At 36.9% G+C, this 27218-nt stretch overlaps 3 protein-coding genes across 7 annotated transcripts in view; all 3 read right to left on the bottom strand.

Annotated features, from left to right (window-relative positions):
* The window catches only part of hycc1 (hyccin PI4KA lipid kinase complex subunit 1), a 38799-nt gene extending 32959 nt beyond the window's left edge, over positions 1-5840 (bottom strand). For 2 of the 3 annotated variants that reach the window (XR_014030989.1, XM_081377130.1), the window contains exon 1: positions 5680-5840. The gene's annotated coding sequence lies outside the window, so the exon portion shown is untranslated. The remainder of the gene's footprint in view (positions 1-5679) is intronic. The other variant, XR_014030990.1, reaches the window with a different exon arrangement.
* A 7313-nt stretch (positions 5841-13153) lies between these two features.
* On the bottom strand, positions 13154-18603 carry LOC308697507 (E3 ubiquitin-protein ligase TRIM39-like). Of its 3 annotated transcripts, XM_081376807.1 has the most exons (8): positions 18292-18603; positions 17522-17605; positions 16414-16985; positions 16204-16299; positions 15652-15885; positions 15422-15560; positions 15073-15108; positions 13154-14917 (listed from the first exon to the last, which is right to left on the bottom strand). In XM_081376807.1, the coding sequence occupies exons 2-8, from the start codon at positions 17592-17594 to the stop codon at positions 14370-14372; spliced, it is 1698 nt and encodes a 565-aa protein (XP_081232933.1). In that variant the 5' UTR covers positions 17595-17605; positions 18292-18603; the 3' UTR covers positions 13154-14369. The 3 variants fall into 3 exon arrangements, with proteins under 3 accessions (XP_081232933.1, XP_081232934.1, XP_081232935.1); XM_081376808.1 differs by lacking the exon at positions 17522-17605 and having other exon boundaries at positions 13617-14917; positions 18292-18433; XM_081376809.1 differs by lacking the exon at positions 17522-17605 and having other exon boundaries at positions 13617-14917; positions 15073-15099; positions 18292-18420.
* A 4057-nt stretch (positions 18604-22660) lies between these two features.
* Positions 22661-24807, bottom strand: LOC308696844 (uncharacterized protein; the record flags this gene model as incomplete). The annotated part of the gene is made up of 3 exons (XM_081375747.1): positions 22661-23671; positions 24349-24558; positions 24711-24807. The coding sequence occupies 3 exons, from the start codon at positions 24805-24807 to the stop codon at positions 23301-23303; spliced, it is 678 nt and encodes a 225-aa protein (XP_081231873.1). The 3' UTR covers positions 22661-23300.
* Positions 24808-27218: the final 2411 nt, after the last annotated feature.

The following is a 27218-nucleotide window of genomic DNA, read 5'->3' as shown; positions in this document are numbered from 1 at the left end:
TAGAAGCAACAGGACATTTCTGAATGGTTAGGCTAGTTGATGAATTTATGAAGCTAATGTGTAGTTATCTTCTAGTCATTGATTAACATATTCTGTCTTGATAATCTATAAATCGTGTTCAGGGGGCGGGGTTTATGTAAATTTTAGGCTTAGTGATGTCACTAACCCGGGAGGAATGTGGTGTAGTCTCTACCAGTCTTTTGTTGTAGTCCTTAAAAAGCAATTTCTTTAAAAGCAAATATCTCCCTTTGCTTTGAATTTTGAGCGTTGTAACTTTGCAGATGTTGTTTATGCTCAAACAGCAACATTACAGGCTAACTAAAGTTAAAAAAACGCGAAATCATAATCAACCATCCCTTTAACTAGTCCATGCAGTCCATTTACACAAGTCATCTTGTAATTAGGCTATCTGTCCAAGTGTTGCTGTAACGTAACATTTATCATTTTCCACTAGATATTTTCCTCTACATCTCATCAATTTTGAGACGGACGTGCTCAGCGCTTGTTATATATCACAACTGTTCAGTGTTTTTAACCACATAATGTTTATTTTAGGTTTCAGACATTTAAATACATATCATTTATAGCAAAACAATACATTTATAGTTTGTAAAATACACAATGGTGTCTATGGAAGCAGCAATAGCAATCCATTCAAATTATAGGCCTATTTGCCGACGTGTTTCATTCATATCAGATAGACAGTGTAAGTAACTATAAAGTTTACTCTATTCTTCTCCCAGTTCACCGGCCACTAACTTTCATGTATTTCGGGAGAAACTGATGAATTCACGTGCTTTAATAAATCCAACAGACAGGAATCTCTGAAATGCGGCCCAAACAAACATCTCACGTTACACATCAAGATCATTTATAAAGGTTTTTAAACGACAAAACAAACTCACAAACTTCAAACTCAGAAGATAGATGATGACATGGTAAGCAAGTTTGTTAATATTTAGAAATAAAAGCGCTACATCTGTCATACAGCGCTATTTTGGCTGTGGCGAATCACGTGCCAAGCATGACCAGTCACCATGGAAAATGTGTCTTTCAGCCATCGCGATGGACGATGGTAATGTCTATCGGCCCAACCCTATCAGCAGGTCAGGTTACGTAAACATACGTTTTCTAGAAAATGACGTCGAACACCAAAAATCCAATTTGTGGCTTTTGTGAAGACTGGTCTGAAGATGATCGGAGCCAAATAATATGATGATTGGATAAGGAGAAGTATTGGTTCAGCAATAGGCTTGATTCAAAACAGCAGAAAATGTAGGAGTGTAAAATCGATTAATCGTGATTAATCGCATCTAACATAAAAGTCTGTTTACATAATATATGTGTATTATTATATTTATATATATTATATTTATTTGTGTGTGTGCCTGTGTATACATACACAGGCACATACATACACAAACCCAGAGCTGTCATTAAGAAGAACAGCTTTATAAACTCTTCGCAGATATGACAGCTCGCTCGCTCACGGCTCTGAGGAAAATGAGAGATTTGTGCTGCTGCCTTAATATTTGTGTGTGTATATATATACACACACACACACACACAAATATGTATAAAAATGTGTTTATATACTATACACACACACAGAGAAATATATATATTACACATGAAGAGTTAGATGCAAAAGCCTCTAAGTGCCATCTGAAATTTTCTTCTAGAATGATCATTCTTATCAAGCTTGTATATTTAAGTTCAGTCATTTCACTTAAATGCCATGGCAATGCAAATTACCTATTAATTGCCATTTAAGTGAAATTACTGAACTTAAATATACAAGCTTGATAAAAATGATCATTCTAGAAGAAAATTTCAGATGGCACTTAGAGACTTTTGCATCTGAACTCTTCATATATTCCATTGCCTGAATACCAAGTCAGATAGGCAATGACAAATTTAAACATGCAAAACTTTTGCAAAGATACAAACTCACTTCCTATTTATTTAGCATCCTCACCTTTATGCTGATATTAAACGCAAACAGTGACTAGCTTCATCTGTTCCTTATCTGACTCAAACGTGAGCCTGATCAGATGAATGCTCATAAAAGCACGTACAGTGGAAACTGCAATCACAGCGTGCATTTAATCAGGAGAAAAAAAGAATTATTTCTAGGTCACTTGGCTGGAAAGTTAATAGCTAAAACACATGAGAAATTAAGATATTGGGGGCACTTGAAGGAAAAGAAAAAGTCAATTTTATTAAGGCAGCAGCACAAATCTCTCATTTTCCTCAGAGCCGTGAGCGAGCGAGCTGTCATATCTGCAAACACTTATAAAGCTGTTATTCTTAATGACAGCTCTGGGTTTGTGCTCTAAAGCGATGGACCCCGAGGATCCTGGAGACGCTGTCAGAGCCAATCACACCACACACACTCCAACACATTACAAACACTGACATTTACATATTTGCACTTCCTGTATCCTATTGATTTGAACCACAGATTAATGAACTGCCCGTGGGTCACGCATGTAGACCAGAGAGTGGACATCCACCAGTAATGAAACTTCCCAGACCTCCTTCACACATTAATAAGCATCCGTGAGTCTTAATAAAGTGCCATTTAAAGGCCAGACGTGGAGCTGGCACGAGGGAGGACAATCCAAACCACAGAGGCTGGAATGATAACAGTGAAAGAGGAACCAATGATCAGTATCACTCCGCGCTAGTGACGCACTGCTATACTCTTGACTGTCGGCATTAAGCCTGGACCCATTTACAGCTTATCCTGCCCAAGAATTCAGGAAGAGACTTTGTTAAACAGTTTGTTTAATCCGAGAACCATTTTGAGCAGGTTTATCCAAAGGTTAATAATAGCACAGAAATAGACTGGCATGGAGAAAATAGGGAGAGGCACTGAAAGTGTAGGCTGTTTGTTGTCAAAAATATCAATATTTCAATATCGATACTGAAATATCTGAAAAGGTCCCAAATAGGGAAAAAAAGTAGAAAATACATAGCAAACCGCAATAGAAAATAGCATTTCCATATCACCCAGCCCTAGTTTAGATATACTATCAGGGACAGTAAGGCCCCATCCACACTACTGCATTTTCGTTTAAAAATGGAGACCTTTTGCTACGTTTGCACCTCCCGTCCACACTAAAACGGCTAAAACGGAGACCCAAAACGGAGAAGTTTAGAAACGCTGCTGACCCGTTTTTCATTTTGAATCTCCGGAGGGCGTTTTAGGGACGGGTCAAAACGGAGGACTTTAGAAACGATGACATAGTAGAGGCTCACGCTCGGCTCTATGATTGGATGTCATCAGCCATGGCGTATATCTTTGCTAGCAGCTGTTGTGCAAGTAAATTCTGCATTTTACAATGCTAAAACTGCCTACATGCGCTGGAGGCAAGCTATTATTCGAGCGATCTGTGACAATTCCCGTGTGCAGCGGCGGTATCGACCGTACATGGAGCGTCGGTTTTGGGTTAACCCGGGAAGAACCAGCGCATGGTGGGATCATTTTATCAATGAAGTTGTGTTTACACCGCACATGCATGTCCAGTGTTGGTGAATGGTCACGTGATCCGCGTTTTCAATCGTTTTAATGTGGACTGAGATCAATTCTAATACGCAGCTAAAACGCTGGAGTGGACGGAGATCGTATTCGTTTTAATTCTCCGTTTCTAAACGAAAACGCAGTAGTGTGGACGGGGGCTAAATGTCAATATTATTTTAAGAAAAACAATCTCTTAGCTAATGCTTTAAACTATACAGGAAAGTTATGGAACTCTGTCAGTTGGTACATTACTGTAATATTAAAGATTAAATAAACTATTCAAATTTTTTTTTTTGATATACTAATAATCAACACTGAGTTGTACACAAACATATTTTCATGTTTTCATATCAATATTTAGTTATAAAATTATGTTTCTATACAGTTCGTTGTTAAAATATAAACTAGCCTATATTATGAAACTATACTATGAGATATGAAAATATAAACATAAAAACTAGCTTTCAGGAAGGATTATTTACAAGACAACACTAATAGGTTAAGTAAAAATATATGAAATAGGCTATATTTATCAAAATGCGCCTCTCTAGAGTTATTTTACTGTCAGTTTTATGGTCACTGGCTGAGGTAAATGTAACTTTACGTGCAATATTCAAGCTGTATTATTGACGTCTTTCCGCAGTTGAAACACTGACTAAGCGACTACATGTGACTGACATTTCAGTTACTCCAGTTTCTTAAAACAATTATTGCTTGAATTTCTTGATAACATTAAAGCTGAGACTTTGTTTGATATAAAAATCAACAAAGCACAAAGCATATTGCGATTGCTAAATTGTTCACACAATTGTTCACACATCAACTGAAACCAGCACAGACCAAAAGATCAATCTTGGGATTTAAAAATCGATATGCAGCTCATCAACATAGATTTCTTGCTTTTTAATCAATCGTCATTTTGTCAAGACTGTAATATATAGTTTATTTGCTACTAAGAGCCTCAAACTCAATCTCTAAGCATCTTTAATGCCACAAACTCAGTAAATCCAGTGACTCAACAGAGATTTCACTTGCAGCTCTTGTCATTTCTGGCCACAATACGCATCAGACGGTCAGTAAAACAGGCTGTGTCCGAGCAATCTGAGGCTGAGACCACTGAACCTGAAACTAAAGAGATGTTCACTGCTCACATCTACTCCATCTGATCACAGAACATGCCATGATAACAGCAGAACTCATCTGTACATGGCAGAAGAACACCAGCCTCATCTGCATGCATCTAATCTGCTGTCAGAGAATGAGCGGACACGACTGTGGTTTTATACACACACGCGCTGGACTCTTATCTCTGCACGAGTGGCTTCTCTCATATGACAGAGGTCATTTCCTTTTATAATCTCATTCCTTTAAAAACAGGTTGATCATCTGTCCTGCAGTGACGGGAAGGAAAGCAAACCGGCTGAGTGTGCAACTCACATTACACGACTGCAAGCACAGGCATAAGGCTCACATCCATCCATGCACACACACACACACACACACACACACACACACACACACACATACTGTAAATACAAATAAGCACTCAAACACTCTCACGCACTCTCATGCATGCATACACACTCAAATGTAACAGACAACCATGGAGGTGAGCATGTACACACACACACACACACACACACACACAAAGCACTCAAACATGTAACACAAACACTCAAATGCATACATTGACACTCAAACCTATGTACATATGTACATGTAAGCTACACAAGCATTCAAGCAAGCACTAACACTCACATACATGCATGAATACACACAAACAAGCATTTAAACATGCAATCACATACATACATACATACATACACTCAGAAACACACACATATGCATACCTCCACGCTCGCGCATACACACAATTCAGCAATGACAGCTCGTGCATAACTGTGTTGCATGCCAACTGCTTAAAACAGCAAAAGCAATGCCTGTCCTTCATCAACCCTTCTCATCTAACATGTCCACATCTGTGCTTGCTCGTATGAAGTTTGCAAAGACACATAAATGAGTTTAACCATCAGAGCTGCTTCTTTCAGGTCAGTTTGATTAGTCAGACACATGAGATGAACCGCCACGCCATCGGTGCATGTACACGAGACACATTCAAAGCTTAAACGAAGGCAGTTTTTAAACATACTTACTTATCATGCTATATGCACAGTCTGTCTGCCGCTCGTCTCGTTTATGTCTCAGTTAGTCCATTAACGCGCTGAAATATCTGAACACATACGAGACCTTCACCAGCACTTTCACACACTTCAGTCTAACATGGAGAGAGTTAGGATTTCCGATTGACAGCGCCACGGGCCAATGGCGGAAGAGCATATAAAACCCAGCGTCGCGTCCACAAATAGCAGCCAATCAAATGATCCAGGAGGCGGAGCTACACGGTTTCCACTAGCGAGGTAGACTGTGTCTATTGTAACTACTGTTAAATGTATTCAGTAATGTGCCATGAGTAATTAATGAAGGAATAGGCATGTTTTGTGTCCTAAATTAGATTATATAAGTATATAAATGTAATTTAAAGTATTTAAAAAAACATCAAAATGCATACAAATGAGTCGAATCATAAGGGAAAATAACATTGCAGTCATACAAACAACAATAGTGATACCACGGTACATACCATGGTATATTATACTTTAATATACGGTACTGAGTCCCATGTTACTTTAACGATATATTTGGTTTACCATAGTGTTTTTTTAGTGATGTTTAATTCACTTTGCATGATTTGTCCTACATTGCATTATATAAGTAGCCTATATCTCTACAATTGTTACAGGATTATAAAGGATTCGTGTAATTTCTGCCCTAAAAACACTGTGGTGGTCTATTGTGCAGAGAATGGTATCAGATATTAAGACTATGGTACTTGTACATGATATATAGGGTAAATTCAGGTTGACTTGGACACTTTTTGGCATTGAGTTTACTGGGAAATAGTGTCTCAATCAACCTGAATTCACCCATGTTCATTCATAGTTAACTAAAAAAAAAGAAAAAAAAAGAGAAGAAATAAATAAAATAAATGTTCACTGAAATAAAATACACACAGCCCTGTAGAGGATAAAGTGACTGGAGAACGGATGGTTTAAATAAAATAAAATATATTAAACATTTAAACATTACTCATTTTTATTTAGTTTGACTTAGTTAAACTAAAATAAATAAATAAAAATGATATGGAAAACATTTTTAGAAAATTGTAATAAAAATGTAACAAAAAGGCATCAAAATTACTAAAACTTTCAAATTAAAGAGAAAACAGAAATATAATTAATTCTAATCAAACTATCAATGATAAAAAAACAATAGTCCAATTTAAGAATTAAAATGGTTTAAGATAATCATCAACATATATTTAACTTTTATTTATATTCTATGCTGCAACAAAAACCATTCAGATAATAACTAGAAAAAGGGTAAATGGTAAATTTATTTAACAGGCAAAATCATTCTAACATAAACAAATTAATGATTTAATTACATAATAAAACTTACAAATTTAAAATATGGATGAAAATGTTATAAAGTGTTCAAGACTGTTTTTCCTCTCCTCTGTAGATCAATATTCATACACACTCATATTCATATTCACAGCAGAAACAGCCACGAGGAGTCGGACTGATTCTCCACAAGCATGACGGTGCTTTTAGCTCTGCGAAACTGGCTCATTAGTGGAAAATACCCATCAGGAAATACACAAAAGGACTGAAGAGGATGTAAAATAACAAACGGCATTCTTTATGCTTTCCAAAGTAAAACGATTTGCTCATTTTCTGAAATTGTTATTTTTTCCTATTATGTCTACTTATATTTTTAGATCTTCAATAATCTTTTAAATAACATCAAACAGATTTTTTGACTTGAAATGTCGTATAAGTGGCTTAAGCACATTTGTACCCAAGACAATGGAATCAATCTGTCCTTCAACAAACAGGACTGGGATTAAAAACTTGTACCCATAAACTTCAAGTTTCAAATCGCATAGTCCTAAAGGACTGGTTTGTTTACCCCCACAACCCACTAAAACAATATCCGCAGGGCCCAGCATGTCATCTGTCATCACGCCTGATTGTTTTAACATGGGTATTATATCAGCACTGATATAGTCGCCATCGACCCAGTATCCATCATTCCTTTCAACTCAACTTTATCCTGCACTAAAATATTAGTGTAGAACAAACTTTCACTTTGAGCTGTGCATGGTGTTTTGCAAGATTACTTTGCTAGACTTTGGGACATTTTCACAAAAGAAAGCATATACAGACTCAATGTCATCACTATCAAAGGAGGTTGAACTCATGTGCCTACCATCGCCCTCCTCCAGATGGAGGCTCAATAGTTTCCCTGAGAGTTTCCCTAAATGTACCACCCTGCAAGCTCCATGTCCCGATTTTGCAATGTTCTGCCCTCACTTTTAAGATCAGAGCTCAGTTGTTTTACCTGTTCATTAGATAGTGTTACAGTAGATTCTGATAAGCTCATTTCAAGTAGTGGCATATCGTGAGACACTGGAGTAGAAAAATGTACTCTGTTAGCATCATAATCAATGCCATTCATCTTCCCAGGAGTACACGGACCACTAAATGGCAAAACCCCTCTGCCTCTCCCCAAATGATAGCCACCAAAATTACTGTTATCGTTGTTAGAGTGCATCATTAATTACCATACTAAAAAAATATATATATAAAAAACTTTTTTTTGAACCAGGAAGGTTGAACCATCACCTCCTTACAGACCCTTTTTAATGTAGGCTATTTTAGAAACGCTTGTTTAAACAATTGTAGAACAGCCTTAAATGTATATTAACAGTGAAATAAAAAAGTTACACACACATGGTTTCTGATGAATGGCTTTATTGTGTTTAGTCAAATTTAGTATAAATACAAATACAAAAAGTAAAATAAAAAATTTGCTAGTTTATAGGCTAACAAACAATGCCTGTAATTTGGCCTGTATTTCATTACTCATTTAAAGGGCACCTATTATACCAAATTCACTTTTACATGGTGTTTGAACATAAACGTGTGTTGGCAGTGTGTGTTCACAACCAACCTATAATGATGAAAATCCACACAGTGCTTTTTTTTTAAATACCCATAAATCATAAGTGTCTCAGAATGAGCTGTTCTCAAAATCTATGCAATGTGACGTAGAATTGCACAAGCCCCGCCCACGACTGTTGATTGACACTGCAGTTTGAGCATAGCCCCGCCTTGAGTGAGCTGGACACAGTCCGCCATTGCTCCGACGCCAGAGCCGCTGTATACAAGAATGTTTCCTAAGCGATTGAGGTGTTTTGTTGTTGGATGTAAGAAGCAGTCTTCATTTAATCCCGTTGTTACTCGAGGATGGATCTGTACTGTTTGTGATCCAGCTTACACTCTCCGGAGGAGTGACAGGACTAACATTACTGGCAGAAATGAAAGTGAGAGCGCGCTCTTTATGACAGCTCATCGAGTAGTTTTACCGATATAAAGTTTACCAGTTTATAAGCACCCACTGAAAAGGTGTGTATATATTTGTTTACTGTTGGTTGGTTGTAACGAGTGTTTTGTGTACTTCGCTGTGTATGTTGATGACAATGAAAGGGAGAGAGATAGAGTTTATGGATAAGACTTTAATGCGCACTTCTTATACTGTATTTATTCAGCTCTTATAGTGATTCTCTGGAGTAAAACTAACGCTTCATCTTTTGTGTGATGTACAATAAGCTTCACTGAACTCATCAGCATATTTTGGTCATCATTTGGACAGGGTCTGCCACAGCAGGCTTAATAGTGGATAAAAGCAGATGACAAATAAGTTATAGCCTAACCGTAATTAAACTAAACTATACCTGTTCTATCTCTATACAGCATATATTCTCTGGCTCTGTGGGCATTATTGTCTGACTCCGAATGAAATGAACACCGCAACTGAGAGTTTCTGTTCTGATATTATCAGATGAGATTGTCCTGGCTCTGAGCGCAAGCTCGTGAGGCTCCGCCCCCTGTGCGGACAGCAGCAGCTCATTTGCATTTAAAGGGCACACACTAAAACAGCGTGTTTTTCTGTGCCCCAAAAAATGACAATTTAAACATGCTGTAAAAAATTATCTGTTGGGTATTTTGAGCTAAAACTTCACATACATACTCTGGGGACATCAGAGACTTATTTTAAATCTTGTGAAAAGAGTCATAGGTGCCCTTTAAGTGTTCTGAGTGTTCGGTGTCTCTGGTCGGCGCTGGATTCTTCCCCGACGGGACAAAGATTCTCTGCAAAAACTGCAATGCCAAATAATTCAAAACTGCTTCTGTAGATGTGCTGAAGAACAGAGCGCTGTGTGATAGAAACACATTTATGAAACGTTTGACATCATTTATACATGTATGATATACATGATATACATTTAGGTGTTACATTCTCCCTAATCTGTATGTTAAAAATCTCTAAACTAGAACAACACATTAGATTGTGTAAATGTATTTCACAGTTTAAATGATAAACTCAAATCATTTGAACCGAACGTGTTTCGTGCCAAAGTGACTCAGTTTTGATTTTACGTTTGAGTAATTTTCCATGTGTTTGCATTAACATCAGGCCTTAAATTCCCTCCAACAGCAACATTCCTCAATGAAAACTTACATTTGAACAAAACACACACTGAGTGTTAATATGTGAGGTGTGTGTTCAGCGAGACAGGATTGAATCATGTAATAATGCATTAGAATGTGGACAGAAAATGTTGTTTGTATGAAACAGTGAATTTTACAGTGCACTATTTTAATGCACATTAATTAGTGTTTTATCCATTAATTTTTAATAAGTCTCACATGAAATATTCACATATTAATTATGATTTAACAGATGGCTTCCTATTTGTGTTGCTTTCAAAAGAATAATTTTAACTTTGTTTTTAAATGTTTGATGTATTTTTACATATGAATGGCTTCTTTAAAACTGCTCCTGTGTTGTGTTTCCTTTCATAAAATGTTTGTTACATAATAAACAACAACTTTCAAATATTTGAGGTTCAGTAAAATTATGTTTTCTTTTTTTTAACTATGTACTGTACATATACATTTCTGAGACAAAATGTCTGATAAAATATGCAGTTTAATATAAGAATATAAGGTTATGGAAATCCTGCATATATAACTCAACCCTAATATCTCTAATCATGAATAAACCCTTCATGTGAAGTTTTTACATTTTAATTTAAATTTATTCTTTTTTACCAGATGGCAAATTTCGGAGAGTTTTTTTTTTTTTTTACCTTAAATAAAGGCATGTGAAACTAAAAGATGACGATGGAACATGTAATTTGTAATGATTAATGGCAGAATTACTCCAGGTTTCTCACTGCAGGATGTTGAAGCACAAAGATCAGGAAGTTCAGGAATTTTAGTGTGGATTTGCTGAATCCAACAGGAAAATACTTGAAGAACGACACAATCACTGTGATCAGACTTTCCACACACATCCAGAGGAAAAGATGGCTGATGGAGACACTGAGCTCCTTAAAAGCTAAGGTCTGTGATAATGAAGGCAAGGCAAGGCAAGTTTATTTATATAGCACATTTCATACACAATGGCAATTCAAAGTGCTTTATAGAAGAAATTAAAATAATAAAAAGACATAAGAATAATTAAAACAGTTGAGAAAAACAAACAGAAAAATTAAACAGTACAAACAGTCGGACGAACATTGGCACAGTGTTCATTCATTAAATGCATAGCTAAACAGAAGTGTTTTGAGTCTGGATTTGAAAGTGACTAATGTAGCACATCTGATCTCCTCTGGAAGCTGGTTCCAGCTGCGGCTGGCATAATAGCTAAAAGCAGACTCGCCATGCTTAGAGTGAACCCTTGGTATTTCTAGCTGATATGATCCTAGTGATCTGAGTGATCTGTTGGGTTTATATTCAGTGAGCATATCTGCAATATATTGAGGTCCTAGGCCATTGAATGATTTATATACCAGTAATAATACTTTAAAATCAATCCTAAATTTAACTGGGAGCCAGTGTAAAGACCTGAGGACTGGTGTGATGTGTTCATATGTTCTGGTTCTGCTCAGAATCCTGGCGGCAGCGTTCTGTATGAGCTGCAACTGTCTTATGGTCTTTTTGGGAAGGCCAGTGAGGAGTCCATTACAATAATCCACCCTGCTGGTGATGAAAGCATGCACAAGTTTCTCTAAGTCTTGTCTGGAAACAAAGCATCTAATTCTTGCAATATTTTTCAGATGATAGTATGCTGATTTAGTTATTGCTTTGACATGACTACTGAAACTAAGGTCTGACTCTAGTGTCACACCAAGATTCCTGACTTGATTTTTAGTTGTTTGACCCCTAGAGTGAAGGTATGCGTTCACCTTGAGAACTTCATCTTTGTTTCCAAATGCAATGACTTCAGTTTTGTCTATGTTTAACTGAAGAAAGTTTTGACACATCCAACTGACTTCGTCAATGCATTGGCACAGGGAGTGAATGAGGCTGTAATCGTTAGGCGATCGGGCTAAGTAGAGCTGTGTGTCGTCTGCATAGCTGTGGTAAGAGATCTGGTTCTTTCTCATTATTTGGCTCATTGGGAGCATACACCGGTTGAACAGGAGTGGCGCAAGAATTGAGCCTTGAGGGACTCCGCATGTCATGGATGTCCACTCAGACTTATGGTCACCTATACTCACATAATAACCTCTCCCATCTAAGTATGACCTGAACCATTTTAGGACTATCCCAGAAAGCCCCATCCAGTTTTCCAGCCTGTCCAGAAGTATGTTATGATCGACAGTGTCAAATGCAGCACTGAGGTCGAGTAGCACCAGCACTGATAGTTTGCCTGAATCAGTATTTAAGCGAATATCGTTTATTATCTTTATGAGCGCTGTCTCTGTGCTGTGGTGCGGTCGGAAACCAGACTGAAAATGGTCAAAGTATCCATTCGAGCATAAGAATTTGTTCAGCTGATTGAAGACAACTTTTTCAATGATCTTGCCTATGAAAGGAAGATTTGAGATCGGCCTATAGTTGCTTAATATGGTCTTATCCAGATTGCTCTTTTTCAGGAGGGGCTTGACAACTGCAGTTTTCAGGGAGTTTGGAAAACTACCAGAGAGAAGTGAAGCATTTACCACTTCTAGAAGATCTGCTTCTAAACTGTTTAACACACTTTTGAAAAATGATGGGAAGTGTGTCAAGAGCGCATGTTGATGTTTTAAGGTGCTGTACGGTTTCTTCTAAAATTTTGCCATCAATTTCTTTGAAATCAGACATAGTAACTACTTTCTCAGGTGGTTTGATCTGTCTGACCCCAGGGCAACTCAAGGATGTGCTGATCACCTTTCTGATATTATTGATTTTCTCAGAGAAGAAAGAAGCAAACTCACTGCACTTTCACTGGGAATCTGGCTTGGGGGGTTTGTCAGTCTCTCTACAGTAGCAAAAAGAGTGTGTGTGTTGTTTAAATTACTGTTTATAATATTTGAGAAGAAAGTCTTTCTAGCTTTGCCTAGTTCCATATTGAAAGCATGAAGGCTGTCTTTGTAGATGTTATAATGGACTACAAGTTTTGTCTTCCGCCACATGCGCTCTGCTTTTCTGCATTGTCTTTTCATATTTTGCATTAAAATTACGTTTAATGATAATGCAGCTTGGTTTGACATTTTGTTAATGACAGCCATATACATTTTAAGTACAAATAGACCTACTTTACATAAAAGAAGAGGATTAAAAACATCACAAAGCAGAAATAATCTTTCCAAACCCCTTTCTAAACATAATCTGCAGCCATTGGTTTAAGAAATTCTCATGACTCTTCCGTTAGATGCAGTGACTCTGTTTATGGAAATATGAAAATTGTGTCTTTGTCCCAGGAGAGACTCCGGGTCCCATTAAAGCCGTTCTCTGGGGTCTTTGGTTTCATCTTGTGTCCTAAACCTCAGTGGACAGAACATTTGTCTTGCCGTCTCTGTTAAAACCATCAGAACTTAACAATCACTCACTCAATTATCACTATCTACTGTAAAGAGAAGCTGTGCTCAATTTTCATACAGATCAAAAGACATTAAACATAAACAGCAATATAAATAGGCATCTTTAATAGAATAATCTCTATATGTCCTGAAAGAAGGAAATATCTTTTATAAAGTTTCATATTTGTATCTCTACTTCATATCAGCACCATCAGATATTAAACAGTCCTATATTTTATATGAAGATGATTTCAACTGTATCAATAAAAAATGAGCATTTAAATGAATCTGATGTGTGTTGAAATTTGTCTATTATTTTATTATATTCTTATGGTTAAACATTTGACAGGTAACTTGGTAATAGACCTACAATGTCTTCTTCTTCTTCTCCTTTTTCAATTTTTTTGTTATTACCATGATCATAATATCATGGTGTTTTTTATGTATACTTTGAAGATCCATAGTGTAGTGTATGAATATGATAATCATGCAGTTCTGATATATATTGAGGTATTACCATCTGATTTACCACAGAATTATCACAGCTTTTATCACAGCAATTATACACAGCTTTGATAATTTATTAATATTATCATAATATGGTTGATTTTGATGTAAAAAAAAAATACAGACACTTTCACTTTGTCAGGATGAGATGGGAGAAAACAATGGCATGAATAATTATGAAAAGTTGAAAATAAAATAGTTAAACAAGCATTATACTTTCACAATATAATTTGCAATTATAGCTAGAATTATAGATTTTAACAATGAAAAACAAATTATGAAAATATAGCAAAACATGTTTAGATTTGTAATTATATAAATCATTTTCATTGTGTATTTCATATTACGGCTGTAAATTCATTTATTGTAATTGACAGGTGTGATGATCAGTGGAGTTGAGTTTTTACCTCCATCATTAGGGCACGGGCCAAAATATGGATAGAGTTTTCCAGTGAAAGACTGATCAGTGAAAGAGTAGAGATGAGAGCTGGACTCCACATCATAAAAGGAGACCAGACCCTCCTCATAATCCACAAACACACCGACCCGCTGCGGCTTCACTCTCACACACAGAGAGACAAGAGGATCATCACAGGCTTTATATTCATTCCCATTCATCAGCCACACAGTCCAGTATCCATCACTGGGAGTCGCTGTGATCGATCCCTTCCTGTTAATGGATTCTCTGACCACTCCTAAATCCCATTCAGTCTTTCCCTTCACCTGCACCTCAAAATAAAATCTCTCTGAGGAGAATCCCTCCTTTCCCAGGACACTTACACATGGTTCAAATCTCTCTGGTTTGTCTGGGAGTTTCTGTCTAATGTCTCCACATCTCACTTGTTTTCCATCATCAGACAGGATGAGTTCAGGATGAGCTGTATCAGGATCCAGAGTCACATCCACTGAGAAAACAGAGAATATAAATCACAAATTCATAATACATTTATTTAGTGATGATGTCTGTAATATATAATCAGTGTTTAATCATACTGTGGGTCAGTGATGAAGCTGTGAGTATCTGAATGTAATCTAGTGTAGTGCAGACAGCACACTGTACCTGCATACTGCTGTCTCCTCTTCAGTTCTGTAGAGACTAATGACAATAAAACACCATCAGATCTTTGACATGTTTATGTGTGTGAATTATAGACAAGATTTAAGGTTATATTTAAAGAATTGTTAACAACATCATGTTTTATCTGATCAATGTTTCTCTGCTGATATTTAGAGAATCCCTGAACTCCTATTGTGTTTGAGCTCGAAATATTCCTCCTTTTTAGAACATCTTTGGGAATGTTTCGTGAACATTTTATGAAATTTTTACTTGAGATATTTTTATGCCTAATTACTGATATTAAAAGATAATAAATATATGTATCTGTACGGTGTGTTTGATATTGCTGTACCAGTTTGTGTGAGTTTCTCCTGTAGAGAGTCCTGCAGTTTAGTCAGAGCTCTCCTCAGAGTCTCCAGACTCTCATCAGTCTTCACACTGATCTCAGACCAGTTCCTGGTGTTTCTAGAGCTGCACAGGGATGAGTAAATCTACAGCAGGAGAGAGGAGAAATCCTTCAGCATGGGGAGTGTTATGGTGTCATATACTGCATTATCATTGATCAGAGAGATGTTGACTGACCTGTAGGAGGTGGAGGTGATCTTCAGTGTGTGAGAGCTGCTCCAGCTCAGTGTTTCTCATCTTTAGCTCAGTGATCTCCTGCTCCAGCTCTTCAATGAGCTCTTCCTCCTGTTTCTCTGCTGCTTTCTGCTGCTCCTCCATCATCTCCAGCAGTTCAGTCTGACATCTCTCAATGGAGCGGATGAGATCAGTGAAGAGCTCCACACGGGCTGCTTTCTCCTTCTCTGTGTTTCTCTGCTCAACCAGGACAATCAACACATTATTAGTGGCGTTTGTTAAGAGAAGAATCAGGGTTATTATTTCTCATACTTCAGTGTTTTTAGCCGGTTTTCAAAATCCCTCATTCTGCCCCGTTTGCACTGAATGATTCCTCAAATCATGTGTGTTGTTGAGGAGAGATGTGTTATTACTTTACTAAGTGATCAGGGAATCACAGACGTGTCAATATTCAGACCAGCAGTGTGACTGTGAGTGTGACATTGCTTTTATACAACAATTCAATAAACAATGAAAGATATTAAAATTAATTTAATTTAATTATTTTAAACTCACTTTTCTGACTTCTGCTGAGTGTTTGACGTCTTGAATCTTCTTGATTCTGTCCTGGATCTTCTGCTGTGTGTCTTTCTGTGTCTTCATCAGTTGAGTCTACAGACAGAGAACAACACACAATATGTTTTCATATCTGATTCATTTATATTAAAGAACATGTGTTTCCTCATGATAAGAGCCATTTAAAATCAGTTTGTCAGTAACTTCTACCTTCTTCTCTTCACTCTCCTCTTCTAAAGAAACAGTGTTGTGGTTCTTGTGGTCTGTTAGAGTGCAGATCGGACACACACATGTCTGATCATCTCTACAGAACAGCTCCAGAGGTCTCTCATGTTTCTGACATATATAGTCCTCCAGATTACTCACAGGATTGATCAGTTTGTGTTTCTTTAAACCTGCCACTCTCGAATGAGGCTTCAGGTGAGTTTCACAGTAAGAAATCTGACACACCAGACACGACTTCAGGGCTTTCAGCTTTCTTTCCTCACAGAAGTCACACAGAACTTCAGCTTTTTTCAGAACTTCAGCTTTTTTCTTAGGACTTTTCTTTTTATAGTGATCTACGAGCTCTCGGAGTGTGGTGTTAATCTTGAGATCAGGTCTGTGCTTGAATGTTTCTTTACAATATGGACAGTTGCAGGTCTGGCTGTTGTCCCAGCACTTATTCAGACAGGTCTTGCAGAAGTTGTGTCCACATGGAGTGCTGACTGGATCAGTGAACACGTCCAGACATATAGAGCACTGAAGCTCCTCAGTCAGTGGACCGCTGGAGGAAGACATCGCTGGAGAGAGAAATGAAGAAGATAAATCACCTTCACTTCTAGTCTAAAGTTTGGAAACACATTTGACTTTTTGATTTAATGGCTTTTGCTTGAAGGACTTAAATAACAATAATTATTATTATTATTATTAGCCTTATTATTATTAATGGGCTCATTTAATACTGTTTATAAAGACTCCCATGATGCACCTCATGAAGTTGGTTGAACGTAAAGAATGTCTAGAGACAAAGAGTGACGTCTTTGAGGAAACTCAAATATATTAGAGATCATGTACAGTCAGCTGGTCATTACTGCAAAATGAACCCAGACAAGCTGATCAGAACCCTAATGTGAAGCTCATTACACACACACTTACTGTACCAAATAAATAAATACACGAAGGAGCAATATTGATTTGAAATCTTGATTTGAAATGATTTTATTATCTGCTGCTGTACACTCCTGAACTACATATTAAATATTATATGAGAAGAGTGAAAGTTATTCATGCACTAATTCATTCTTCTTGTTTTTTTATTTTTTGTTGATTGACTTACATGGAGGTGTAGACTCAATACTCCGTCTCCTGGTTTTTCTTGCTTGTGTTGATGTTGGTGAAGATTCTGCCATTGTTCTTCCCTCTTCGTTTTCAAGAATAGAAATGTTATTGAATGATCAAAGAACTTATAAGAAACATCTAAGCCTATATTTGCTCCTAATGTGTATTTAGTCACTGAGGTTTAAATGAAATCTTACCTCGAGTCCGGCTTAGTTTTACTTATTCATCATAATATTATTTCAAGTCAAATTTATAATTTATATCAAATTGGTTTGTTAACTTACAGAACTGAACTTTGACCTGCTCTTTTGGTAACTTTTATTTTGAGAACTCAACTGAACTTTTGACCCTAACTACAAGTGATATATTTTCCAACAAAACATAGGCTATATATATACATATCTCTTCACAAAATACATTATAGTCAAGTTTAGTTTTGATCTAGTTTATTATAAATGTGATTTTCATCTGCAGTTTAGCAGGTTTGTGTTCAGTGAATCTGCAGGTCATTTACTTCCTGTTTCTTTAGTCTTTCTGCCATGTGACAAAATGACAGAAACGTCAAACTTTGCTTTAAAAACAATCAAATGACATATTTAAATACAATTCTGATACCATTTCAGTGCAGTGAACAACTAAAATAGTTAAGTATTTGATATGCTTAAATCTGGTTCTGACCTTATTCCAGTTCGACATAAACCTACTAAACCAGTTCACTTCCATTAGAAACCTGTTCAGCACAATCTCTCTTATATTTCTATCTCTTACCTGTGAGGATCAGATGTGTCCACAAGACTCTTTGAACGGATCAATAAATATTCTGTAGTTTAAAGAGGTTGATCGTTTCAGGAGTCCATATTGTTGTTGATCAAGTTAGTTTCACTTTCTCTGAATCTCTCTGAACTACAGTGATGTCAGAGAGTGATGTCAGAGAGTGATGTCAGAGCGGTCCGTGTGGATAAAACATCGAACATGTCTGCGTACGTTACTTCAGTGTATGCAGGGACGGACTGGGGCTAAAAAACAGCCCTGGACTTTCTCCCAAATAGGCCCATCATCCGGCCATTCGCCTCTAGCCGTGTGCGACAGACACTAGCCAGGATGTCCTGATACTATGCTATGCCACAATACTGTAGCCTATCAGACAGGTATTCACAGCAAGTAACATCTCAAAACCAATGATGATAATTGGGGTTGTGTTTATTAATGAAGCCTCAGCCTTCAAATAAAAACAAAAAATGTACAATGCCATAAAATACAAATAATGAAATGTCACTGGCTACAGTAACCCAAATTACACAAACTTGTAATTATAAAACATATAGTTAGGCTACTGTATACCAGGGATCTCCAACCTTTTTGTGTGCAAGGGCTACATCTAGAAGGAATTTTTATTTGTTATACTCCAATATTTATTATACATAACATGGTGAAGCTTGAACGTGTTATCAAAAACAGTAGCCCAAACATTTAGTATAAATATAAATGAAAAAAATAAAAAAATAAAAAAATAAACTGCCATAACTTCTAAACAAAAACATTAGGCTACTGCATTACATTTAATACATTTATACATAACTGTATTAATATAACAGCATTTTTAATAGTTAATTCATAGGTTTTGGTGTGTAATGTCTTCTAACTGGTTTGTTCTCGGAACAATGTTTCGCCTGTTTTATTTATTTATTTATTTATTTATTTTTTGCGTCAATATGTTGAGAATATCAGCGCTGTTTCATCTGGCTTTTTACAAGCTTAAATCACATAGTCATTTGTGGTTTATAATAGAGAGAGAGAATTCTGCGCTGAATTGAAATGCTTCTCAGTGGATCGCGCAGCTCTGTGTAATAATGTTCGCGTGATCGAGATCAGCTTTGTCCGCGATCGCTGTTTTTTGGGCCGAGCTGATAATGCGCTGCTCAGATCAAACAAGTTTTGTTCCGCTTTTTAAGCGTTTGCCATTTGATTTTTCTCATACGCAACGCAAATGACAGCGTACAATCAAAGAGAGTTGGGTAATTTTGTAGAGGCAAAAGTTCAAATTGAAACGTTTAGTTGAAAAGGTTGCAAAATTATACCATTTATTCGAAGTCTGGAACCCCGACGGCAAGTTGGGGCTATTTATAGAATGTGTTAGCGGGCAACTCACAGGCACCACGTTGGAGACCACTGCTATTCAAATATAATGTAAGCAAATTTAAAAGTGCAGCCTTATAAAATGTCAGTGGCTATAGGCCGACTCTTCTTCCTCAGTTGTTGTTTTTTACACGTAGCATAAGTGATCATATTAGTGCCCCTGCTGTTGGCTGTTAATACTGCTTTATTAGACTTTTTTTTTTTTTGTGCCGACGGCCCTCGGTTGGACGGCCGTTCTGGACTTTTCCAGAACGCACAGATTGTCAATCCGTCCCTGAGTGTATGTGTATGTGCATGATGTACATAGCCTACTTTTTTTCTTTTTCTTTTTCTTTTTTTAAATCTTTTTACAGTCTATGGTATGTACAGATAGAGAAAAAGGTAGAACATTTCTGTTTAATTTTCTACGAGAAACTGGATTGGACCGTAAAATAAACAGAAGAAGGAGAAAATCCGTTAGGGTTTGATACGACTTTATCTTTCTGTGCTATATTTTTTTCAGGAATGTGGTTGGGAACTTAGCCCAATGTAACTTAGTGATCAATGTGGCTTGTCAGTATCTTTTCAGAATAATTTGTCTTGCTTTTATTTTCCTCCAGAGAGACATCTTCTCCAGTATGTTTACAGCGCTCTCTCCAAACCTGCTGGATCCTCCGGTCCTGAGTTCAGTGCAGTGGGTCTGTATGATGACAGACGGATCTCTCACTACAGTAATGAAGAACAAACCTGGAAAAGAGACCGCCAGAGTTCAGAGATCTGGAGAGACACTGAAGAACCTGATGAATCTAAAGACTGGTTTATACATCTGGTTTATACTCTGGCAAACTGCACAAGATCCAAATGTGACGGTGAGTCTGCTGAGTTCAGCTGTTTTATCAGTGATCAGACCTGTAATATGAGTGTGGACTTACTGTGGCCCTCAAAATAACTGGACGTTTAGGTCACACATAAAATATCTGAATGCTATAACATGAAATATTATATCAAGTGTAATGTGTTTCTTCAAAAGCGGTAGCACACTTTCAAGTAAACATTTGACAAAAAGAGGATTGTTAGATCTAATGTTTATAGACAAAAATGATGACAAACAGTACAATGACTTTGTTTGTTAGTTAATGTGATGAATTCTGCCATCAAGAGCACCTGGGAAACTTGCATCTCCACGTTGGCCATTCGTTATTACAACGTATGTCACATTCAAGAATTATAATGTGAACCATAAACCCAACTACATCTGAAATCTAAATGATGTAAATGATAATTTATTTATACATGGTATCACACCTACATTTATGTGCTACATAAGGCAAACTGAAAGTTTGATAATGATTATCCAGTATACAACTGCTGTATATATGCTGTGATTTTTAGGCCTCCATACACTACAGAGGAGAGTCGGCTGTGTGCTGGATCCAGTGATGAATGTAAAAGCGTTTGATGAGTACGGATATGATGGAGAGGATTTTATTGCCTTGAATTCTGACACGATGCAGTGGATGGAGAAAATCCAAAGGCAAAAGAAACCAAAATGAAGTGGAACAATCAAAGAGTTTGCAAACTGGTCGTCCAGTCATACCTCAGGACCTGCATGGACTGGATATCCATGTTTAATAATTCAATAAGCAGTATGTGTTGATCTGATGTCTTCAGTCTTTTGAACTTAGTGTTTCATGTCTTTGTATTCAGAATCAAGTGTCTTTTTTTAGATGTAGTAATATTCTTTGCTCACGATGTTTCTTATTGCAGATGCACCAGATGTTCACACGTTTGCCTCTGAAGCTCCTCATGACCGAAGCAAGCTGAATCTGAGCTGTCTGGCCACTGGCTTCTTCCCCAAACACATCGAGATGAAGATCACATTGAACAACGCTAGCGTTGAACCCTTCAGCTCTACTGGAGTCAGACCCAATGATGACGAGAGCTTTCAGATGAGAATCAGTGTGGAGATTCACAGAGAAGAAGAGAGTTATGAGTGTCACGTCTCTCATAGCAGTCTGACACAGACACTTATAACACAGTGGGGTAAATATGAGAGTATGTCCTGTCAGAAGTTAACTTTAGTTTGTGACCTCTTTACCTGTATTTGTGATTGCAGCTCCGTCAGATTTTCTCAAATTAAATTTGGAGATTTTTTTTTGTCATTGCATGTTGTTATGAATTCATAAAAATTGTAAAAAGACTGTTGTTGTTGTTTTCCTACAGATGAAAAGCGCACTAATAGCAGTGAAGAATCTAGAAGGCATGATTTGGCAGTAACGGCAGCTGTATACTGGTAGTTTTAAATGTGTTTTTATGGTGTTTCTGCGCAGGAACGGCACACAAAGAGTTAAATGGCAAGTTCAAAATGTTTAAAACTATTTAAAGTAGTTCACCTAAAAATGACACCCTCATGTTGTTTCAAACCTGTATGACTTTCTTTTATTCTACAGAACTGAATTATTCTTTTGTCATTGCAATGAAGTCAATGGGTGCAAAATAACATTGGACTTTCATTGTGTGGACTAAAGAAAAACATTTTTCAAAATAACAAATTTTCCTTTAATAAACGTTTTAATCATTTTTTGAAGTGATGCAGATAAACTGCTTTAAAATCCAGTGCCATAAAAGCTTATGAATTATGAAACACAAAACTGAATAATTACGAAGTCAGCTTGAGCTAAGCTTAATGCTAAATTTTTCTAATGTATTGTATTTTATAATCTCTAGGCCAGATGAACTATAATGGCTCCAGCAGAAGAGAGAACGTCATCTCAGGGTCTCCAGAACGACCGAAGCCTGTTGAACGAAACCGGTTTCAGTGGCTACTCGGGTCAGTTTGGGCTTCGCTTGAGCAAACTCAGTTTTTTCAGACTCAAAAAAGTGGATCCCCTTTTACTGGTGTTAATGCAGGGTTTTTTTTTTCCTGCAGGCCGAAGAATCTGTGCTCATGTACAGCAGTGAAGCCAGAAGAGGATCTTCCTACATTCATGAGGTTCTTCCATGAAAACACATCTCAGGGTCTCAGGGTTTCAAAATTAGAATTTAATTTCACCGCTCTGATCAAATCATTTGTAAGCTTTAGTGGTCAATACAGATTATAATTAGTTTTTTAGTTTTTATATGGAGCCGGCTGCACCAGCTGCTTAATGCACAAGTACATTGAAATATTTACAAAAGCCTCCGACCATATATGTGACCCTGGACCACACAACCAGTCACATGGGTCAATTGTTCAGAATTGAGATTTATACATCACACAAAAGCTGCATAAACAAGCGTTTCATTGATGTATGGTTTGTTAGGATAGGACAATATTTGGCCGAGATACAACTATTGAAAATCTGCAATCTGAGGGAGCAAAAAAATCAATACATTGAGAAAATCTCCTTTAAAGTTGTCCATTTATGTTCACCATTGTGCTGCATTCACTCACAAAAATAAATGTTTTATATATTTACACTAGGAAATTTACTATATCTTCATGGAATTGATCTTTACGTAATATCCTAATGATTTTTGGCATAAAAGAAAAATGGACAATTTTGACCCATACAATGTGTTGGCTATTGCCACAAATATACCCGTGCGAGACTGGTTTTGTGATCCAGGGTCACATATTGTGTCCGTTTCTTCATATTGTATACAAGAATACTTCCTATATTTCACGGTGTGATCCCGGACAGCACAGCGGCCTCGTTGAGAAGATTCCCGGCCTCCTTCCTGTACTTCGGACTCGTTTCTTTCGCTCTCCGTGCCTCTCGGAGGTTTTCCTTCAGGTTGTCCTGCAGCCTTTTCTTGTCTTGGTGACTATGATCTGTAGATTCCAGCTGTGCGGTCATGGAGTCCTCATCCTTCAGAAGCCAGTCGATCATCTCTTGGAGTTTAGTGGCCACGGATATGATGGCTTTGGTGGCTTTGCTCAGCTCGGTGATGTTGTCTTTCGTCATCTTCAGGTCGGTGGGGATTTCGGCCTCTGACCTCACCATCAGAGTGAAGTCATATCCTTTAACCTCCAGACTGATGTAGCAGTTCCCTAACGGGGGGGAAGTGAGACTCAAATGAAGAGCGTACTCGATAATAAAGGAAACAACAGTGAAGGACGTCACTTTATAAATTAAGGTTATAGATTCAGTGTCCGGTACAGGAATGATGATATCATTTATGATTAACATATTAAATATGTTATGTAGACACCAAAATCATATTTACTTAAGGAGTAATCTGAATGACTAACTACAATACATAATTCAATGCATAACTATACTATAAAATAAAAACAAGACATTTATAAATTATAAACAGTAAATACAATACATAAAGTTTAATCAAAAAGTACTGTTTATTTGGTATTCCAGTGTACTTTAAAGAATACCATGGTATTAGCCATAGTAACACATACAAAATTACCAGTGAAATATCATGCATCCAAAAACAGGATCCTGAATGATGAATAAAATACATAAACCTTATGCGCTACTTTTATTATCATATTAATCCTAGAGAGAATCTCTTTGTAATGGTCCACTATGAATAAGTGTTTTGTGAAATGCATGAGTTCTCCATCATATGCTGATGTGTGTGTGTGTGTGTGTGTGTGTGTGTGTGTGTGTGTGTGTGTGTGTGTGTGTGTGTGTGTGTGTGTGTGTGTGTGTGTGTGTGTGTGTGTGTGTGTGCTCTGCCCCCTGCAGGCCGTGTGTGTGAGGGTCTTACCGTGTTCCTCCTTGACCTTCTTCAGGCACTGAGTCAGACTGTCATTAGTCGGGCACTGGTAGCGGTTTGCAACAGTCTGAAGGATGTTCTTCATAGTTTCATAGTGTTCCTGCTGTTTGTTGAACGTTTCGGCAACGTCACTGAAGCGCTCATCCAGCTTATTCACTCCAACATGTCGGGCGGTAAACCGGCCGGTCTTCTGATCTGCACCTGATATAAGATAGAGAGATTATAGACAGACAGACAGACAGACAGACAGACAGACAGACAGACAGACAGACAGATAGACAGATAGACAGATAGATAGATAGATAGATAGATAGATAGATAGATAGATAGATAGATAGATAGATAGATCTGACCATTAGCTGCTGGATATGATTGTCTTGCAGATTCTGTTTGTGTTTTACTGTTTGACTGGAGCAAAGGTTCGCTCTGTAAGTTATGGAAAAACGACATTAAACAAAAAGTAAATAAATAAATTATGAGAACAGATACCGTACATAACTTGAAGAAAGACAAAATATAGAGTACAAGTACTGTAGCTATAGGCCAAATGGCTAGGTAGACCTTTCTGTCAGTTTAAGTCAAATAGCCTAGCCTTCAGTGCAATAGCCTATATTTCGGAAAAGTAAAGTATATTTACAACGTCATTGAAACGCTCATTCACTCCAACATGTCGGGCCGTAAACCGGCCGGTCTTCTGATCTGCACCTGATATAAGATAGAGAGATTATAGACAGACAGATAGATAGATAGATAGATAGATAGATAGATAGATAGATAGATAGATAGATAGATAGATAGATAGATAGATAGATAGATAGATAGATAGATAGATAGATAGATAGATAGATAGATAGATAGATAGATAGATAGATAGATAGATCTGACCATTAGCTGCTGGATGAGATTGTCTTGCAGATTCTGTTTGTGTTTTACTGTTTGACTGGAGCAAAGGTTCGCTCTGTAAGTTATGGAAAAACGACATAAAAATAAATAAAAATAAATAAATATATAAATAAATAAGAGAGAATGAGAACACATACAGTACATAACTTAAAGAAAGACTTATATGATGGCATCAAGACTCTTAAATTAAGAAACCTCTGTTACAAATTACAAACAGAAATAAACACCCCTTACAAAAAATAAGTAGCTTATACTTAAGTAAAGTTCAAGTAGCAATATTTTTAAGTAAGTATACTAATATCAAGAAGTATACTTGTAAGTGTACCATTTCAATACTTGAGACTAAATTGGCTCACTTTTTAGAGAATTGGCTCACTTCGAGTATTCAACTAGTTCACATACGTTTCTCGTCCTATCTGCAGCTGTACTAGTCTACAAGTGAACTTATAATAGTAAACTATAAGTATGATGTTATGTTTTGTAAGTCTAAAACTTACAAGTAGACTTAGGCCTAGCCTATTAAACGATCAAACGTGAGAGTATATTGACTAGTAAACTAGCAGCATACTATATTAGTTTTGCACTTGAAATATACTAGCATGTTCCTATTTGGGTATTCATTTTTAATACTTGAAATATTCCTTTAACTGTAGGCTACTTTAATTCTTTCCATTTTAAAAACATTTTTATTCTAGCTTCATGCATAATTTTTTTTTTGCATACATAATCAACAACTGAATGTGGGTAAGTTTCGTTTAAAAAACAACAACAACAAAAAAACATTTTAAACATAAAGCTGAGAAAATAGCATTTTAGTCAAAGGCTGCGTCCGGGATTCAGAATGAAGATGGAGTAGATCGAGTTCATCAACACACACACAGCTTCACAGTTCCACTTCATATCTTCAATATTTTCATTCGGTAACGTTAGGTATTTATTTTTAATGTGTTGTTTGATGATCATTTGATTATTATTTTATTTGTGTACGTGTTTTCTGTACTCTTCCAGAAGAGATGTAACAGCGCCCCCTGCCATATAACAGTGAAAACACTGACAGCCGGAACATTCAGTCAGTGGCGGGGAAAGAGTACAGCAGATTTGAAGTAAATTCCTATACACTATCAGTGGACTAGCACACATTCAACTACTCAGAAGTAATGACATAGGCCTATCTGTTTTCTTTATAAATCAATAAAGTATTTAATAGGCTAGGCTACTCAATCAAAAGAGTAAGCACAACTACAAGCCAAGTATTAGAATATAGGCAACTTAATTATACTTTTTATAAGTTTTTATCTATATCTCGATCAAAAGATAAAGTAGGAAGTAGCTATAGGCCAAATGGTTACGTGGACCTTTCTGACAGCCTAGCCTTCAGTGAAATCTTAGCCTATATTTCGGAGAAGTAGTATATATTTCTGGGAAAGGAGTCACATCATGAAAAGTAGACTGAAAGTATACTTTCTTATTTGTAGTTTAAAAGAAGTAGGCCTATACTAATAGCACACTTGAATAAACTTCATTTTCGTAAGGGACCCGTTCTTCCTTCTGACATAATTCCATATACTTTTCGTTTACTATAATCATATTTACTTTCCTCTTTCGACAAGCTCCACAGATGACCTACTTATACAGTGAGTTGAAAGGCTTGTGTCCTGAACAACTGGGGCGTGAAAGAAAAAGACAAATCTACTGGACTGACACTGAAATAGTTAATATAGTCAACTGTAGTTTTCCTTATCTTAAAAACAGTGAAAATGAACAACGTCAAAGTCTTTGTCTTGCATGACTGTCTTGCTCCGAGCTTATTTTTTTTACCTGCGAAATAAAAACAGGCCTATCCATAAAATCTTACCTCGCCGTCTCCCCCGGGAGAGGAACAACAACATCCCATTTTCAGTGCGCAGGAGTTTTCATTCCCATAAACACGATTAAACTGAAAGCTGTGCGTTCGCCGT

Source organism: Scardinius erythrophthalmus, assembly GCF_964197995.2.
Source record: "Scardinius erythrophthalmus genome assembly, chromosome: 10".
In the NCBI taxonomy this organism is placed as follows: Eukaryota; Metazoa; Chordata; class Actinopteri; order Cypriniformes; family Leuciscidae; genus Scardinius; species Scardinius erythrophthalmus.
This window is presented reverse-complemented; position numbering and strand designations above follow the sequence as displayed.